Genomic DNA, 18,925 nt, shown 5'->3' with positions numbered 1-18,925 from the left:
GACATTCTTTTTTACAAATCCTCGTTTTGTACTTCTAATTCGTGACCGTTGTTTTGTTTTGATCTCTCCGCTGCGTTTCCACGTGCGTCACTTCTGAGCGGCGCAAAGCTGAACTCATACGTCATTCCCCCGGAACTGCTTCCGTGTACAACAGTGAGCGCAAGCTACATTAAAGTGATTATTACGTTTTGAATATGGATATTTTTCTTACAAAAACGGACCGATTCGCTACAGAAGGCCTTTGTTCACCCCCCGGAGCCGTGTGAGACATTTTTTTTTATGGATGGGCGCTTTTTATTTAACTTGTTTTGGACCGAAGCATGCAACACCCGCTGAGTGCCATGAAACAGCTTGAAAGATCAAAGACAATTTTTAATATAACTCCGACTGGATTCGTCTGAAAGAAGAAAGTCATATACACCTAGGATGACTTGAGGGTGAGTAATTTATGGGCTAATTTGCATTTTTGGGTGAACTAACCCTTTAACTCATCAGGCCTATGATCTATTTTTTTAGAATCAGCGTTTCTCAACCCTCTTATGATAATATTTTCCACTTTTTAATTTTAATAGGCAAAACTAGCAATGATGCATTTGCAGCATGTGAATTGCTGTCCCTAACATATTTGAATGTGCCTGCGGAACAGCAGGCTGTATCAGACAGTGATCGTGAGACATGCATCCCGCTCTGTAGCCTTGCAGCTAGGCACTTGCCCTCCAAATGAGTGATGTTAAGAGCAGATGTGTAGAGTAACCTTGGGCACACACTCCATTAGGTTCTAGCAGGAGGCCTATCCTCTATCAGCGCACTTTCTCTCCCTCTTTTTCTCTTAACGTTCCTCTTTTTTCACACTTTCTCCCTCAATCTTCCTTTGATATACTTTTTCCTGTACTCTGATAGCAATCTCAGTATCGATTTGTTCGTGTCTGTTGATATTCAGAGCGGAACATGAGGATGATTCAGATCCAGGACAACATTGTGGAGCAGAAGAACCTTAAAGACAAACTGGAGACTGAGCAGGAGAAGCTGCACATGGAGTACAACAAGGTCTGTCTACTATTGACACTCCAGGCTCTAGCTAGCATCTGTTTTTTTTTCATTAGCGCTTGTCCGTAGCACATTTGTTTTGGCCATTGGTGCTTAAGCAGAGGCACGCACACCAGGAAATAACGACGCGCTGCTGGAATATTATCACAGGAGCAGGCGGAAAAGCTCCTAAACAGCTACTATATAATGGCAGTTATGCTTCAGTCTTTCCATTAACTATACAATTGTGAAGTCTCCTTTTAAGCTGCTTTGTGCCGGACCAACTGCAGAGAGGAATAAAAAAGCAGGGATCTTGTATAACACAAGGTTATTTTTGTTAACGTAAATTCAGATGACAAAAACTGGCAGTGAATAATATTTCTGTTAACTAAAATGGGAAAAAAATGGCAAAAGACTGAAAAATTCAACTAAAGCTACAAATGGAAATGCAATAAAAAAATAGTGAGAATGAGTTTAGTAGTGTATTCTGCTGCTAACAGTTCTATTTTAGTATTGTGGTATTTATAAACAACTTGAATTAATAATTTGATACTTTGTTTTTATTTTTCATTTTAACTTTAGGTGAAGTTTTTTGTAATTGTATTACTTTTGTTATTTTAATTACTTGTTTTTTATATATTTCTGTTTAGCTTTTATTTAATGTTTTAGTGATTTTAATACTTTAAACTTTAGTTAGTTGACAAGTCAACAAGTTTGTTTTTCAACTAATATTTATATTTTATTTCTGCTTTGTTTCAAGTAACACAAACAATGAAAAATTAACAATAAAAACTGATCTTCCACTGAAGCAAAAATAAAACAAGTACAAAAGAAAAGAAAAAAAAAAGTTGGTGCAAACCAGCCAACTAAAGTTCAGAAAATACAAACAAAATAAAAATATATTTATGAACAATGAAATTAAAACGAAACAAAAAAATTAAATGCTAAATCCAAACAAACAAACAAAAAAAAACCTAATAAAATTTTCAAAACCCCTGGTATAACGGCAACTAATGTTCTGTGCTGCCTTATTTATTTGCCTCCTACCCTCAATCCTCCTAAACATGATCTCTCGAAGCAGATTTGGGTAGATTGTGTTTTCTCATCTGGCCCAATGAGAAATAGAATGAAAGCGAGGAGAGAAAGTTGGAGGAGTTAATGTGGCGTCCAGTCTTTCTGCACCGCATGTATTAAGCGGTATTAATGGAGTGTGTGTTGTTAATTACGGCACTCAACATGCATTAGCACAACGCCGGCCTTAGAGATAGATCCCGGTGAAAATCAACATCTGTGGAAAGCTGACTGCTTATTCACAAATGTTGTGTCTAAGGCAGGGACTGAGTCCTCTGGAAATTATGTATAATAATCCTGAATTATATAGTATGTTACATGGTTAGTTGGATTGTTTGGTTCAATGTTTTTAACATTGTATAATTGCAAACTGCAGTGCATTTGCGTCACCAATGAGAAAAAGCTAATGTCTGTGATGACTTCACAGGTATTTTATAAAACAGTAAGTGTATCTCTCAATATATATTGTTTGTGCTTCAATGGAACACAGCAGAAGATATTTTGATACAATTTTTTTTTGTGTATACAATGAAAGTAAATGGGGTCCAATATTGTTTGAAGCCCAATGTTCTTTAAAATATCTTCTTTTGTGTTCGGCAGAAAAAATTAAATGAGGACAACATTTGTGTTTTTGGGTCAACTGTCCCTTTAAATACCCAAATACTTGTAGGGGCCACTGTATAAATAGGATTGAAATTTATTAATAAAATTTTTGTAGAAACCATTAAAATTAATGATATGTAACTATATAAATAATTGCATTAATATGTGTTAGCCCCCGCTGAGCCGTCAGTATTAATCTGAAGTGAGTGGTGGAGAGGAGCCGGTTTTAAATGTTAGCTCAAGCTCTCCACGTGGAGCCTCATCTTCACAGACAGCGGAGATAAGGGACGGCTCTCTGCAGTTTCGTTTCACATACCCATAATAACTTCACCTCTCCAATGTTTCCTCTCATCATCGTCTTTATCAAATGCCTGCCTGATGCTTATCTACTGTCTGGAGCTGAGAGTGGCCCCTACATGCCGAAATGCCACCATGGTGTGTGTGTGTGTGCGCGAATGAGACAGATGTAAACGCAGGAAGTGTAATCCCTTATTTCATGGTGTGCTGGGCTCTGAATCTGTTAATAGTTGGAAATGTTATTTTTTGCACGAGAGTGTTTTGATGTGTATCATTTGTTGTTTACCTAAAATCAACCTGGATTTTGTAATGCACAGTGAAAGTGTATGCATGTATTGGGCATTCAGATGTTCACAGATTTGTGTACACCTTTGCATTTGTACGTTAGTCCGTCCGTCCGTCCGTCCGTCCCTGCGTGCGTGTGTGTGTGTGTGTGTGTGTGTAACAGACTAAGCTGCCCAACTTGTCCTTGTCTTATCTTATCTACTGCCTTGCTGCGGTTTTATCTGCCACAGCTGTGCGAGTCTCTGGAGGACCTGCAGAATGTCAATGGCCAGCTGAGGACCGAGGGCCAAGCCATATGGAGCATGATGGGGGGGGTCCTTGGACAGGTATGGCTTACCTTCAACCTCCTCATCCTTTCTCTCCCCGTCCATCTTCATTCCGTCTCTCTACGCCCCATCCCATCCTTGATCCGACTGCACGCCTCATCTATCACAGCTCCAGTGAGCTTACAGCCCACCCTGATACAAACCGCTTGCTTCAAGCACTCTGATCAGGTTGGGATGGGCCCATATTTTACACTTTTATAGCATATTTCTGAATTCCACTTCAATCCTATATAACTCAAGGTTTCTTAAAAACAAAGGTTTTAATCTTGAATTTTGTTTTTCTTTTTTTTTTTCTGTAACTATTTTCCACCCTCTCAATGACCTTTAGATTAAAGAGGCTGTTTTTGTTACTGTACAATTAAGACTTCTGTATGTAAATCCAGTGTGTCTTTTTAAAATGCATTAAAATGGAAAAAAATAAAATAAAGCCATCAGATTTGAAAGTGGATTTAAGTATCTTATATAGGATAATATTTACAGTGAAATAAAGCATAAAGTATTAAAGGGATAGTTCACCCAAAAATGAAAATTCTGTCATTAATTACTCACCTTCATGTTGTTCCAAACCTGTAAGGCCTTGGTTCATCTTTGGAACACAAATTAAGATATTTTTGATGAAATCTGAGAGCTTTCTGACCCTGCATAGACAGTAAAGGAACTACCACATTTAAGGCTCAGAAAGGTAGTAAGGACATGATTAAAATAGTCCATGTGACATCAGTTGGTCAACCACAAGAAAACAAAAAGAATGACAAAAACAAAAATAACGACTTTATTCAACAATTTCATGACAGTACCACAATGCATGCATGTGCATTCCTCTGCTTGCAAACAAGCCTCAACGGATTCGGGTTCTACGTCAGCAGCACCACACGCATATGTCGCAGTGCTTTCGTGAACGTGCGTCGAAGACTGACACAGAAGAGAAGAAATTGTTTAATAAAGTATTATTTTTGTTTTCTTGGCACACAAAAAGTATTCTCGAAGCTTCATAAAATTGCGGTTGAACCACTGATGTCAGGGACTATTTTGATAATGTCCTTTACTACCTTTCTTGGTCTTTAACTGGTAGTTGTGTTGCTGATTACGCAGGGTCAGAAAGCTATCTTAGCTTTCTATATCTTAAGAAAATATCTTAATTTGTGTTCCGAAGATGAGCGAAGGTCTTATGGGTTTGGAATGACATAAGGGTGAGTAATTAATGACAGCATTTTCATTTTTGGGTGAACTGCTTGGCAAGGTCTTGTTTTTTTTTTTTTTTCTTTTTGAATCTGTCGGTTTAAAACATTGGTTCATTTATTTGTTTTTGTTATCCTTTTTAAACATTATTTTGTTCTGTGCACCTTTTAAGTTACACTACCATTCAGAAATTTGAGGTCAGTTAAGTTTTTAAGTTTTTTTTTTTTTAAGAAATATTTATTTCAGCAAGGATGTATTCAATTGATCAAAAGTGACAGTAAATGGTTACATTAATTATTTTTTTTTTAAATGCTGTTATTTGCTATTATGCTATATATATTTAAAATAAGACAATCCTACGGTTTTCAGCATTTATAATAATAAGAAATGTTTCTCGAGCAGCAAATCAGCATGATTTCTGAAGAATCGTGTGATCAGTTCAGAAAATTAATTCCCTTAACATTACAGCAGCTACTCTGAAACAACCTTTGTAATAATTAGCTAATGTTTTCACTTGAACTATTAACATAGTACACACCATAATTTGTGGTTATGACAAAAAATATAACTATAGCCATCCATATTTTTTGCAGCTTAGCTTCCGTTAATGGGCATTAATGACTGTAAATTTGAACATTTATGTCTCCATGGTACATCAGACTCTTATTTTGAAAGCTATATTAAACATTATAGCTTATTAACCTTTAGTCAATAAAGTGTGAAGTGATTTGAGTCAACATCTCTTTGGCTAATAATACACACCTTTCACAGTTGTGGGTACTGAGACCTGTCACGTGGATCTGGTGGTGGTAGCATATTGTTCGCAGGATTCGTTTTTGACTTCACAGTGAAAAGAGTGTAAAGAGAGCAGAAGTCTTCTCCCTGGATTTTTCACACCTGGGTAATGAGCTGTGATTGAAAGAAATCTAGATTGTAGGCAGCACCCCACAGGGTAGACAGCGTTGAGGTAATTCTCTTCGCTGTAATGGGCCTCCTGTTTGCGAAATTCTTTCATTTGCGCTAACTGATTGACCTGTCATTGGCCATGCACTCAGCCCTGACTCTGTAGCTAAAAGCCGCCAACCTCTCCCCTGCTCACTATGGCAACCACATCACCAAGGTGCGTCGCCATGGGTGACGGTCACTTAATGAGTGCGAAAGTCTGAAATGTTCTGTAGATCTCTCTTTTTGTCTAAATAACAGTCTGTGCTTAGAATGCCATTTAGCAGGATATGCCCCGAAACAAAAATGTCATTGGCAACAGCAACCGTGAAAGGAATTGTTAGGATTCAAGGTTTTAAAATATTCCAAAAGTTTGTCAAAAAGTTTATTCCCTTTTGTTGGAGCTAAACGTTGCTCAATTTCATGCAGATTATGCGTGCATATGTGGAGAGTTAGTGTAGTGGTAAAAAGCCCAGGCCTTACAGCATGGCTTCAGAGTGAGAACCTGTTACTGAGGAGGTATCGCCAGTCCTCTGTGTTTTGTCACTTTTTTAATCACTATGATACACCCGGGAAGAGTGAATTTGATGAGATGCCTGTCTGGAATGAGGATGAGAGCCCAAACTTCCTTGCGATAACCTAAAACAGCAACAGTCTGAACTGCCGCTCGCGTCATTATCTCACTTTTGATGCCGCGACAAAACATTTAAAAGGCACCCATTTGTATGCACCCATGCGCACTTGTTTAAAACTTAATTTGCGTTGAATAACCAGTTACCCGGCTTAGAGAGTGTGTAAGATGGTTAATTAAAAGAATCTCTTAAAATGTCCTCTCGGCAGATAAATGCTGCAATAATGGAGCGAGGAGGTAGAAGTAGGCGAGGAGAGCCGAGTGGTCTTGAAAAGAGCGAGCCAGTGAATCTGCAATGATGGTCATAAATCACATAATTAGAAAATGCGCAGTGCTTAAGTAGCAACATCAGTCATGGCGCCCCGCTCCTTTGTGTCATCTATCTACTACATTTTCGTTCCCTATCAGTCATTGGCATCTGCACGTAACCCTCAAATTATTGATGATCTCAGGAGAGGGTCTCGTCTCTCGTGCCACCCTGGGTGAGGGAGAACTCTCACCAGTGCGCTTTGAAAGGGGCAAAAGGATCTTTTGACCTTTGCAAACTTGTATGCAGCATATAATTTGTTGTCAATATGATCTTCTAAATTTTAATAACACTGTACGTTTTGTTGCATTACATTACAGAGTGTTTCTAATGCAACGGCTGGAGCATGATGGCAAATTTGACATTTTTCTCTTGTCTCTTTTCTTACTATTGGAGCAAATGGTAATGCAGAAATGATATTTGTTGTAGTTTCTGTTCACCACTATGACCTCCACTTCCGAGAACCCCGGAAATGTGAAAAAGGTCCATTGGTGTGCAAAATATTTCCAAAGATTTTATACTTTGTGTCCTTCGCTTACATTTTAACTAATGTTTCAACAATGATATCAAATTGAACAATGATCTGATTCACAAATTGGACTGATCTGGTTCCTGACATGATGTGAACAAGCTATTATTTGTGAATAAATATTCCACAGTTTTGGATGTTCTTATTAAAAGAAAAACAAGTACACTTTCATATTAGAGTTTAAAGTTATTGGTAAAAAAAGTTATTTATTTAAACTTATTCAAACTTACTTATTAGTAAGTTATTAGTTAAAAAAGCATATCAAAAAAACTAAATTACTGCTTTATGAACCATCAGTCCAGTCATTTTTAGAAAATGACAAATTATGCTATGGATTTGAAAAATATATATTTGTTAGGGATGTAACAACTCACGATGCAATACAATTTGCTATACTGATTTCACAATACAATTTTTCTCATAGTTTTTGATCAAAATGAAATTTAAGACAAATGAAAAAGTCTCCTTTTATTATTGCTTGGACAAACACTGCATATTTCTTTGTGAAATTGAAATATGTCAGCTAACAAAACTAAATTGAAATAAATAACACAAAAAAAGAAATCTCTGCATATAAACAAGGCTTTGCCTGTGCTCTTTCCATTTAAAATTAGAGGCAACCACTGTATTTTAATCACAATCCAACAAATGTGCTGCATTTGAATAGTCACATATTTGTCTCGATTTTCAACCGTCCCGGGGTGCATTGTACATCCCTAATAGTTGTTGTAGTTTCCATTCACCACTACGACTTACACATCAGAGAACCTTGGAAATGTGAAAAGGGTCATTGATGTACAAAATTATTTGCAAAGATTATATACTTTGTTTTCTTCAGTTGCATCTTAATGCATGCTTCAACACTGATAATGAATGAAACAGTAATCCAATTCAAATATGAAGTTGAATGATTCATAGGTGAATCAAACTGATCTGGTTCTTGACACTTGAGCAAGCTATTATTTTCTATATGTGCTCACCTAATGTCCATTAAACTTAGGGTTGGGCATTGTTTGAATTTTATCAATTTCAATTCCGATTACGATTCTGCTTAACGATTCCGATTCTTATTGATCCCCAGTTTTGATTCCAATGTGGTTAAAAAAAAAATGAAATTTTTATTTTTTCCCTCCCACATATAAGCAGATGTTTATACAACAACAACAACAAAAATAATCATTTGTGGTTCTGCAGAAGCACTAACATGCTACAGAAGTACACTGAGCAAAATTATAATAGTTCTCATAATTCTGAAGAAAAAATATTACACAACTAAACAAAATGAATGGAATGATTCAATGACTCACTCAAGATTTACTTGTTTCATTACTAGATGAATCAGTGTTTTTGAATGAATCTCTTGAATGAATGATTCAAAGACAAATACATTTTTAACAGCCCCTTTTCACCACCTAAAAAAAAAAAAAAGATGCGCACACAGGAATTAATAGGTGGAATTTAAATTTTCATTTTACAGCAAGTATCTGATTCCTGACCTTAAGTATCCGATTCTGGAATTGGAATTGATTTTCGAATCCCAACCCCAGTCCTAAGTTGGCACAAAAACAATCACAACAACAACAACAAAGCTTTATGTACAGTACAAAAACTCTGAAATATTGTATTGAAAAGTTTATAATTAGCATTAGTCTAATAATTATTTTTATTTATTTTTAATCAAGTTTTTTAGAGAACTTTAAAAATTCAGCTGTGGACTTGTGAATTTGCTGACAATTTATGGACTAAAAAGGATAATTTTGTTCTTTCCCCACATTAGATGTTGTTTCTTTAATTCCTGTTTATCTTTAGTCATGTTAGCAATTGTATGTTTTCATGAATGTAAAAAAAAATTAAATTAAATTAAAATCTTGTTATATTAAATGAAATGTTTCATGTGGACACCAACGTCATTGTGGGCTCCCCATACAAGTCCAGCCCATTTGGAAATTTCGTGAGTTATATGACCCCTCTCAGTGTACCAATGGGATTCTCCACAATCTCTGCAAGACAGCAAAGTCTGTCTGGCTCCCTCAGCAGATGGCCAACCGCCTGTTCGGCTGTTTTGTGAAGCTTTTTTTGTTGTTGTTGTTTTGTTTTGTTCTTCTGCAAACACCTTTCTCCAAATAATATTCCCCCTGAAATAGTGTGGATAGGAGGGACTGTCCACAGTAACCCAGAGCTTGCAGGATGTGAAAGCTGGCATCTCCTCACTCGGCTCTCCGGCCTGTTATAATCCCTGTGGTGCGGTGGAGAGGGACTGTCACCATGGGCACACTGAACTGAGCATGCTCAGATTAGAAAGCCTCTAGAGAGAAGCCGCTCTGTGTTGCTGCGCAACAGGTTCCTACTAGATAATTTTTCTAATTAACCCAGACAGAAAAGATGCAGCACAGATGTATAGACGGAAAATAGACAACTTTTTTTTTTCCTGGCCACTATCCTCTCTCCAAACCCATCCAAGCATCTCTAGAAGTAACTTTCTTAGAAAAACTTAATTCAGCTTATTTACATTATATTATAGCAATAGTTGTACCTATATGTAAAATGTCTAATGTTGCTTATTTGCCATTCCAGAATGAAAGTCACATAGTTGCCTCCTCTAGGTGTCTGTAAGATCTAGCTCACCCTTTCTTTCATTTCCCTTTAAATATAAATACAAAGTGATTGTCAATGTCAAGTGACCTTGTTTTGTCAAAAGATCTTTAAAATAATATGTTTCCTTGTATTTGCACTATAAGGGGCGTCAAGTGCTTTGTGTGATGCATCATAACCATGATGAAAGCTATTAGGAAAGTTACATGTAGAGGAAACCAGAGAAAAACAGATTTCTGTGCCAAGAGCAGCATCAAACAGAAAAGCATTAATTCAAACAACTTTCCCAAACGCTCCGGCCAGCTTCCATTGTCACAAACCCACCATTTATTTGTTAAGGCAGTATTTCTATGTCAGGCCGCTCAAACAAACATATTGAAAGCTCTGTAGAGACACAGTGTTTGTGCTTATTGTTGTCTCTTCACCTAAGGATCGGATAAAAGTATTTTAACATTGAAGAAAAACATAAAACGTGGGGAAGACAAAGCAAATCCTGCACACTATATTGAAAGAAGAAATTTCTGAGAATATTAATAAACAAGCAAAAAATGCCAAAGTGCTCAGGGACAAAACATTCTCGATTGAACACTGATGATAAATGTAAATTGAAAGCATTTTATTCTTGCTTTAAGCACATTTTTCCAAAATAAATTTACTTAAATTTGAGAAAATAAATAAATTTACTATTTTTTTTAAAGGAGTATCACTGTTTGCATTCTCTTTTATTTATTTGAGCCTACGTATGTGTCACGTATATCATCTGTTGATCTATCTATCCGTTCGTCCATCTATCTGTCAAAAAACCATCAAAAACAGATTTGTGAAAAATTTATGTTATACTCTAAAATGTTTAATTGCATTTCACCAAATAGTGCTTGATAAGGACATGAATACCTCAAGTTGTGCAGTTTTAGATTCTTTTCTAAAGTGGTTGACTTACAGTTTTTGCCTGCAGACAATAAAACAGGCTGAAATGTCCAATAGAGATGCATTAAAGGACGCAAGCCATATCTATTACCCGAATATCATACTGGAGGTGCTTCACTCAGATCACCTTATCATCTGCACAGCACTGCCCTGGCAAACACTCAATGTTTTCTTTAGAATATGACCTTAAAAGTATCTTTCATTAGTTATGAAGGTGTGGTTTAATATTATGCTGTTTATGTGTCTTTCAAATGTATCTACATTTCAGTGCTCTGCTTTATTTGCAGAAATTGAACTGTCCTGCAGTTCTGAAAGCTCCCAAAGAGAGAAAGCCAAGCAAGAAGGAGGGATCACCAGGGAAGTCGTCGAGCCTCCCAGCTATGCTCTACAGGTTAGCTTGCAGCCGATACAGGGCGCCAGCATGTGCCCGGCATCAGTCACGACACTTGGCCACGGTTATTGTAATATCTTTTTTAAACATTGACCTAGAATTCATAAATTATTATGTGCTAAAAGAGAGAAAAATGTGTGAAAAGATGCCTTAAGAGGCAATGTTTTAATACGGTTATGTGCTGTAAATAAAAAACAGTTTCATGTTCTGTGCAGCTGTGGGATCTGTAAGAAAAACCAAGACCAGCATCTTTTACTGCTATGTGACACCTGTAAGCTGCATTACCACCTGGGCTGCCTGGACCCGCCTCTCACACGCATGCCGAAGAAGACCAAAAACAGCTACTGGTGAGAACAGGAGTAGGAGATGGATTTAAAATGGGATAGAAGTAACTTTTAGAAGTGCTGACATCTCTGGAGCAGGGTTTCTGATTATCAATACTGGCTAGTGATTATAAAGATGTAACGTTTAAAATAAGTAAATACAAACACTCATAATTAAATACTCACTAAAAAAGATATTTAGAAAATATTTAATTATTTACTTGCATGTTATGTGAACACAACATCAGAAATCAAATGATTTAAAAATCAATGATTGAAATCCCAAATTTTGTGAATCCCTGCTCTAGAGGAAACAAATAAATGTTTTATAAACAATTCCCTTTTTTTGTCAATGAAACAAAGAGCTGTCAATTTGACAAAAATTGTAATCGTATTTTATTCATATTACATGAAATGCTAATAAATAAATCAACTTTATATATGGGTCAGGGGGCATGATTAATTGCAAATTAACAGCTCTATTTTTTCAAATGTCTATCACAAAATAAAGGTGCTATTTCAAATTCTAAGTGCAGCAGTCCACTTGCAGTGCGTCATAAAGTCCCTCCATGTTTACTTTCATAAGGTTATACTAACTGTCACTTTGAAAAATTATGTGGAGCTCCACAGTTTCTGTGTTTTGTTTATTTGTCAAGCTGAGCCCAATGCTTTCGCTGCTGATTCGAGTAATTCATTTAATCCATGAATAAGAAAGCGTGATGTTGTTCCGCACTGCTGGATGGAAATTAGAAAGCATTTGAAAGATAAAATTGTGTGGGGGGGCAAGTCGTACCTAATTACTGGCAACTGCCTGCCCCTGAGACAGTAATACTTTATAATCAAAAAGCTTTTGCTCGCACTGATTAAGAATTCGGCTATTCCTTCAATTTCATATATTGTTTGTGCGGGATATTTTAACAACCCTTTTGTTGGAATGAATATGACACATCTGCTTCTGATGGAAAAACATTGACATGGACCTTGAAAGCCACTCTCTCATCTCAAAGAGTTCTCCATATTGAGGAATCAATAAGGTCAAATGAAAGCAAAAGAATACCTGACTCCTTTGTCTTTCTCACTCTCTTTCTCTCTGTCGCTCATCCTTTTTCAGGCAGTGCTCTGAGTGCGACCAGGCCAGCAGTGATGAGGCTGACATCGCCATGGAGACGCTACCGGATGGAACCAAAAGGTCCAGGAGGCAGATCAAGGGACCAATCAAATTCATCCCTCAAGAAATGAGCCCAGAGCCCAAGAAGCTTCAAGTGAGAGGGACTGTGAGTATGAGCATATCATGAGCTCACTGATGACGAACGTGTGTTAAAAAGCCAAAACTTGAAATTGGGCTTCTAATACCCACCAGCTGCGTTTCACAGATTTCCACTAAAGATAAAGGTGGATTTCTAGCCATGGATGCATGACATCATCAGTTATGTCTTCTCTAGTTAATGAAAACATGGCTGAGAGAGACCCACAAATCTCTTGAAAAATGGGAATTACTTTGTCCACTAGTCCGTTTTAAGCTTCGTCTAGCTCTCTCTGATTGGTGCTTTAACTCTAGCTGTAGTCTTAGGTCAAACATTCATTCACTGACTCGAAATTGATTCTTTGCTTCTCACGTAAAATAGATAATTGACCTGTTCTTTAGTCTCTTGAGCTTTCGCAGAGGTTATCGGTGAAGGTCACAACAGCTAGCCTTGTTGATTACTTTGAAATGGACAACCTAAACACTCTATCATCTTTAATTGTTTTATAAAACCACCTTGAAACTGATACGGCCATAATTAAGCCATCAGTAAAAACCCCACTGGAGCTGCTCCCTAGCATTTCAGTTTTATTAGAACATTAGCATTTAGAATTGTTTCCGAAACTTAACGAGCTGCCTTGCTGCCTACTCCGTACAAAAGCAGCTGCTATAGAAGATAGCTCAACCTCACAAGTAACTGATTTGGAATGCTCTATGACACAAAGAGTGCTACATCTTGCTTGCCTTAAAATTGATTCAAATACATTTGACATTAGCATGTTGCTAAACTAACAGCACAATATCAAAGACTGTTTATAAGTACCAAGATGGTTCACTCAATGGGAGAAAGCGTAATACACACTTTGACAGAATAATTCCCTCCATAAAGAAAAGAGCCAGCTGCCAATAGACCTTTTTCACATTTCCGGGTTTTCAGCAGCAGAAGTCGTTATAGTTCATAATTCGAGAGCAGTGAATGGGAGAGTACCACACATATATTTTTTGCATTCCCAATTACTCAAATAGCAAAAGAAAAACTACATGATAGTGTTTTCACGACTTTCAATCAAAGGAACAAATTGAAAGAGACCGATATCGGCAGTCAGAAGAGAGAACAATGTCAAATTTACCGTCCCTCCCATAGACACTGCATTAGAAACACCCTCACATTAGCTTTAACCAGTTTTTTTTTTTTTGGTAACTTGATGAAAAGGTGATATAATACAAAGTATAGTTTTATAAATGTATATATTTAAAAAAAATCAAAATATAAAAAAAGAGGATTTAAGATGCTGAGTATTTGAAAGACGTCATCACAATCTTGTGAAAAGGGTCCATCGGTAAAATCATTGCAGCTGCTATTGGAAGTTCCTGCTTTCCATAGAAATATTCTGTTTTTTAGATGCACTCTGGGCTGTACATGTGCTTCGGCTGTACCAATGTGAAATATACACTTTTTAAATTATATTTGAGGATAAAAAAAAACAACATTTAGGGGACAGTTTGTCAGATTTTGTTGCTGATTTACAAAAAATTTAAGTTTGGCAAGCAGTGTTTGAGATTTCAGTATTTCTCCATTCATTTTAGATAGAAGTTGGTCTTGCATGCCTTGCATTACCCTAGTAAGCATAAATAACACAGAACACACAAATATTGGACAAAATCCATTTTTATTTGCAGCTGGCGTTTTTTTTTTAATACTTTTCATTATTAAATGAAATTTGTAATATTTAGGAACACTTCATAGTGTCACTGAGTTAAGGCAGTTACGTTTTGAACAGCCTTAAAGCCTGTGTGAACCGGAAGATGCTGCCGACTTTATTTCAGTATGGTGACGTATTTCCAACTGAAATGGAATATTGAGTAGAGGGCGGGGTTTTATTTTTGCGCTCCTCTCATCTTTCACTCGCAGCAAACTAACGGTTGGAGGGGCGTTTGTTCTGCCCAAGCCGTCAAACTGACGTCATCAGAGGAGGAATGCCATTCCAGAGAGGAAGCAAATGATCAGATTATGATTAAAACAAGACAAACATTTTTTTTCAGAGGATTAACTTGCATGGATTAATTGTTCACCTTTAGACTAACAATGTGCACTAACAAAATAAATATTGTAAATTTTGATTTCATGCGAACTTTAAGATGTGGTTACATTTACTATACTGTCTGGCAAATGTTCTCAGGCAAATCCAGTCATTTTGATAGGAATCCATGTATCCAGGAATTCTGCATGATGAAAAAAGATTTCCCCACCCAGATTTTGCAACAGGTTCAAGTTGGTCTCACATATTCATAGCATTGACCAACAGAAAACTGCTGTTTGAGCTGTGCTTCACACCACACTACACGATAATAGACAATAAACTTTTTTGCCAAGTGTGTGTGTACTATTTTTAGCTCACCTTGATGCCTTAAAATGCTGTGTTTATAGGCAGCTTTCTGTAACAGAGTTAATATTGTCTGTTGAATGATCAGACGTGTGCACCAGTACCTCTAGCTGTAGAGGCAGAGTGCCACATTGAAGTGTGAGGGGGTAGGTGTATGTGTGTGTGTGTGTGTGTGTGTGTTTTCAGACTTGAGATAGGGCTTGTCTTTCAGGCTCTCCATGGCTTCCACTTATCACTGTCCAGCATTCTCTGATCCTGCGATAGCGCTCCGGCAGCCCGGCTCCCTTAAGGAAGACAAAAGATATCCATCGGAGAAACGACATGCTCTCCAGCCCTCCTTCATTTTGTCTTTTTCAACCTTTTGTTTTAAAGCTTAGCCAATAAACCTTTCCCTGCCAGTTTTTTAAATTGAATTAGAAAGTAAAGCGCAATTTTAGATGGCTCTTGCAGCACTGCAGCCACTCGCCTTGGCTGACAGCTGTCAAAATAGCTCACACGCAGGTAAAAGGAATGACTTCTGGACGGTATTTTTTGTTTGCTGTATTTACGTGTGAGTGTGGGCTTGCGTATGCCAGGCAGGGTTAATGTGTTTTCCCTTTAGTCTCGGAGACGCGTGCCCAGAAGTGAGGCGAAGGCTTCGGTGGAGAGCAGCTGGATTAAAAGGCATTTATTTTTCTCCCTCTTCTGTAGCTCCGGCTAAACTCCACCAGAGAAAGATGCTTCATTGCAGAATGTATCTTCACTTGCATTCCAGAGTGTGGCAGCAGCTGAAGGAGCCCTGCTTTGCATTTTTTAATGCCCTTAACCAGCCGATGTGGCAGTGGCAAGCCCTTGTAGAGCTGTGTTCTGATTTATCACGGTCAGCTAATCGACCCTCCGCCATCCCTCCATTCAGGAGTCAGTGGTGTTCGGCTTCACTAATGGCGCTTTTCCACTGCGTGGTACGACTCGGCTCGGTACGGCTCAGTACAGTACGGCACGGCTCGGTTCGGCTCGGTTTGCGTTTCCACTGCAGTTTAGTATCGCTTTAGAGTGGGCGGGATTATTCACGTCATTATAGTTGCGCCGCCTCTACTGCCGCGACTCCTAAAAAACTTTTTCATTCCGCGTCGCCCCATCAAGCTCTCACTGGATCCGCTCCTCTGCTATCAACGAGAGCAACGTCTGTACTTCCTCAACAGGGGGAACAGCCACTTTTTGGTTGTTAAAAAAAGGTGCGCTCGTTCAAGACAGTTGTATTCGATCCTTCGCTGGCTGTGCTGATTTAAATCTAGCGGTTCTTTTGTGTTTGTGTCGCAAGTTCAGTGACGCAGGTAGTGACGATTCTCTCCGGCCAATCCGTGATCAGCAGAGTTTACACGTCACATTTTGGTAACGGTACGGTTCGCTTGGAACCCCAACCGAAGTGGTACTAAAAAAAGGTACCAGGTACTGTACCCAGTGGAAAACCCCCCAAAAGTGAACCATACCGAGCCGTACCGTGCCGTACCATGCAGTGAAAAGCGCCATAATGTGCCGCACTGTTCCGCGGCCACTGAATCACCTGCACACCTGAAATGGCTCTCATGACTAGCACACACTGAGATTTTGTCCGGACTCTAGTGGACTTTATGCATCATTTGCGCGAATAAAGGCATTGGAAATCTTGCTATAATTAGTGGAGTTTGCAAAAGCAAGGGTCATTTTGGTCATACTTTGGTTTTTCAAGTATAAAACTTTGGCACTATTGGCAATACAAACATAAATGATACTTCAAGTGTTGCAACTTGTAGAGGAGAAGTGTGCTATCTACTTGTCTAAGTGATTTTTTTTATCATAGACGCTTCGAGTTGGGCTCTTCATATTTGGCCCATTAAGTAACCACCTAGCAACTATCCAGAACACCCTAGCAACCACAAAGCAATACCCTGACATTACAACCACCCGCAAGAAGAAGCATTTTGTTTAATGGGACAGGCACAACTACAAAATCTACTGCAATGCACTAAAAAAATCTATTTGTTTATTTTTTTATATTTAAATTTAACAATGTATTTATTTATTTGTTTATCTATGCCCTTTAGTTTTTTTGTATTATTTTTTTTTTATACTTTAATCATTTATTTTAGTTATTTATTTAGTTAAATATTTGTAATTTTTTCACTCTTGCCTTTACCCCAAACAATTCCATAGTTTTGCAAACTTTGTCGCAAACAGTTTTTCTGATAAAACACCTTTTAATAATAAATAAAATTATGAATAATATTGCACATTATTTTTGAAAAATATCTTATACTAAAATTTTGAATATTTATTAATTAATTTTTTCACTTGTATATATATATATTTTTTTCATCTTTTGCCTCTGTGCCCTTTAGGCCAAATACTCCTATAGTTGTTGTTGTTGTTTTTTTTTCTTTTTACTTAGTAGCAAACTATTTTTCTGATCGAACACCTTTTTGATTATTTTACATATTTGTCCTGGATTTTAAGCCATTAGTCTTCTTTGAATTACCACAGTAGGCTACTTTTTGTTTCGGTCCCTTTGTATGCACCAATAGTTTTTCCAATCTTGTGGAAATTGATTCAGTGTTTTTAAAGATGCAGCATTGCAAGGCCTTTAATTAAAAAGTAGGGTTTTTTTGCGGAGTCGTCTTGACTGTCCTCCTCCAAGTGTAGAGTGTTGTTTACGTCAGCCCTTCACCACGTTTACAGTACTTTACTGTTACATTGAGGATCTCGGCACAGTGAACCACTGATCTAGCCTTTAATAGATTACCTTAATCGAGTCTGCCATAATGAAGGAATAATAAAATAAATGAGTGCCTTTGTTTGGTGCCACCATCAAGGGAGAAGTGGCAGAGGCATTTAAGTGGCAGTTGGCAGTGTGGAAGCAGTTAGCATTTATAATGATAAGTGTTCCATCTGCTGTGTGGTGGCAAGCCAAAGGCGACAGATGGAATTGTTTTCACAGTCTGTTTAAATATGTTGTCGTTTTTTCTTCCCTTTTTAAAAAGCCCCAACTTGGCACACTCATCCGCCTGTTCGCATTAAGGTGGAGACGTTTGATTTGACTCGTGCAAAGCTGCTGTTGTTTTTCTTGTGTTTATCAGCCACTGATGGAGATGAAGTGTTGATCCGCCGATGGTAGACAAGAAAAACAGTGCAAAAAGTGTCTCTAAGCGAACAGGAGAGTGCTCTGTGGAGAACATGTTTGGATACTCAATCTTGGTTCATGACACACAAAAATCCAATTTTAACAGCCAGGGTTGACCCAATTGCGGAATGGCCTTATATCTGGATAGAGAGGGGCATCGATTGAGGCTGTGGTCTGGGCTCTAAACAAAGGGATTGAATCCTACTTCTGAATATGCCTGTTTCACTAGTATATCGTAGGCAGAATATATGTGAAATGAGTAGCATGTCCGAATTCTTAATTTTAATAAAACCAACAGACACAACAGACTATATACTTCTTTAAAATGCAGCCTTTGATTTGATAATCACGATTTATGGCAATGTCGCTATTTCAGTTTTATTTCAATTAGCTGTGCAGCCCCATTTGTTTATTTTAATGTTACATTTTATTTAATTAATTATTAATTATTAGTTTTCACGCCCCCTGCAGTTCCCTCATTTGGCGAAACCCTGTTCTACCCCATTATTACCCTCTATGGCACACAAGGGGGAGCCGGACTGAATGAGAGATTTGGATTAGAGAGGAGCACCACTGTTTGACATCTGTAGCAGCTACAGTGAGCCGCAAGTCACCAGCTGCTTTGCGTGAGCTGTTTACTCGTGGAGAGCGTTAAACTTTGTTCTGTTCAGCTTACTGCCACATGGCTTGAACAACATCACATTGCAATTTTCTTTTATTTTTTGTAATGACG

The 18,925-nt window shown here is 37.7% G+C and overlaps 1 protein-coding gene and 1 long non-coding RNA gene across 2 annotated transcripts in view; one reads left to right on the top strand and one right to left on the bottom strand.

The window, feature by feature from the left end:
- The window catches only part of LOC107670015 (uncharacterized), a 718,471-nt gene that overhangs the window by 131,652 nt on the left and 567,894 nt on the right, over window positions 1-18,925 (bottom strand). The gene's annotated exons all lie outside the window — the stretch shown is intronic.
- The window catches only part of LOC107670007 (PHD finger protein 14-like), a 118,315-nt gene that overhangs the window by 51,375 nt on the left and 48,015 nt on the right, over window positions 1-18,925 (top strand). Inside the window, exons 10-14 of the mRNA XM_016462474.1 lie at window positions 941-1,047; window positions 3,513-3,608; window positions 11,003-11,106; window positions 11,322-11,453; window positions 12,541-12,703. Coding sequence (XP_016317960.1) covers window positions 941-1,047; window positions 3,513-3,608; window positions 11,003-11,106; window positions 11,322-11,453; window positions 12,541-12,703 — 602 coding nt within the window. The remainder of the gene's footprint in view (window positions 1-940; window positions 1,048-3,512; window positions 3,609-11,002; window positions 11,107-11,321; window positions 11,454-12,540; window positions 12,704-18,925) is intronic.

The sequence above is a fragment of the Sinocyclocheilus anshuiensis genome, unplaced genomic scaffold (genome assembly GCF_001515605.1).
Source record: "Sinocyclocheilus anshuiensis isolate Anshui unplaced genomic scaffold, SAMN03320099.WGS_v1.1 scaffold253, whole genome shotgun sequence".
Classification (NCBI taxonomy): Eukaryota; Metazoa; Chordata; class Actinopteri; order Cypriniformes; family Cyprinidae; genus Sinocyclocheilus; species Sinocyclocheilus anshuiensis.
The sequence above is the reverse complement of the archived record's forward strand: the minus strand, read 5'-3'. Positions and strand labels throughout refer to the sequence as shown.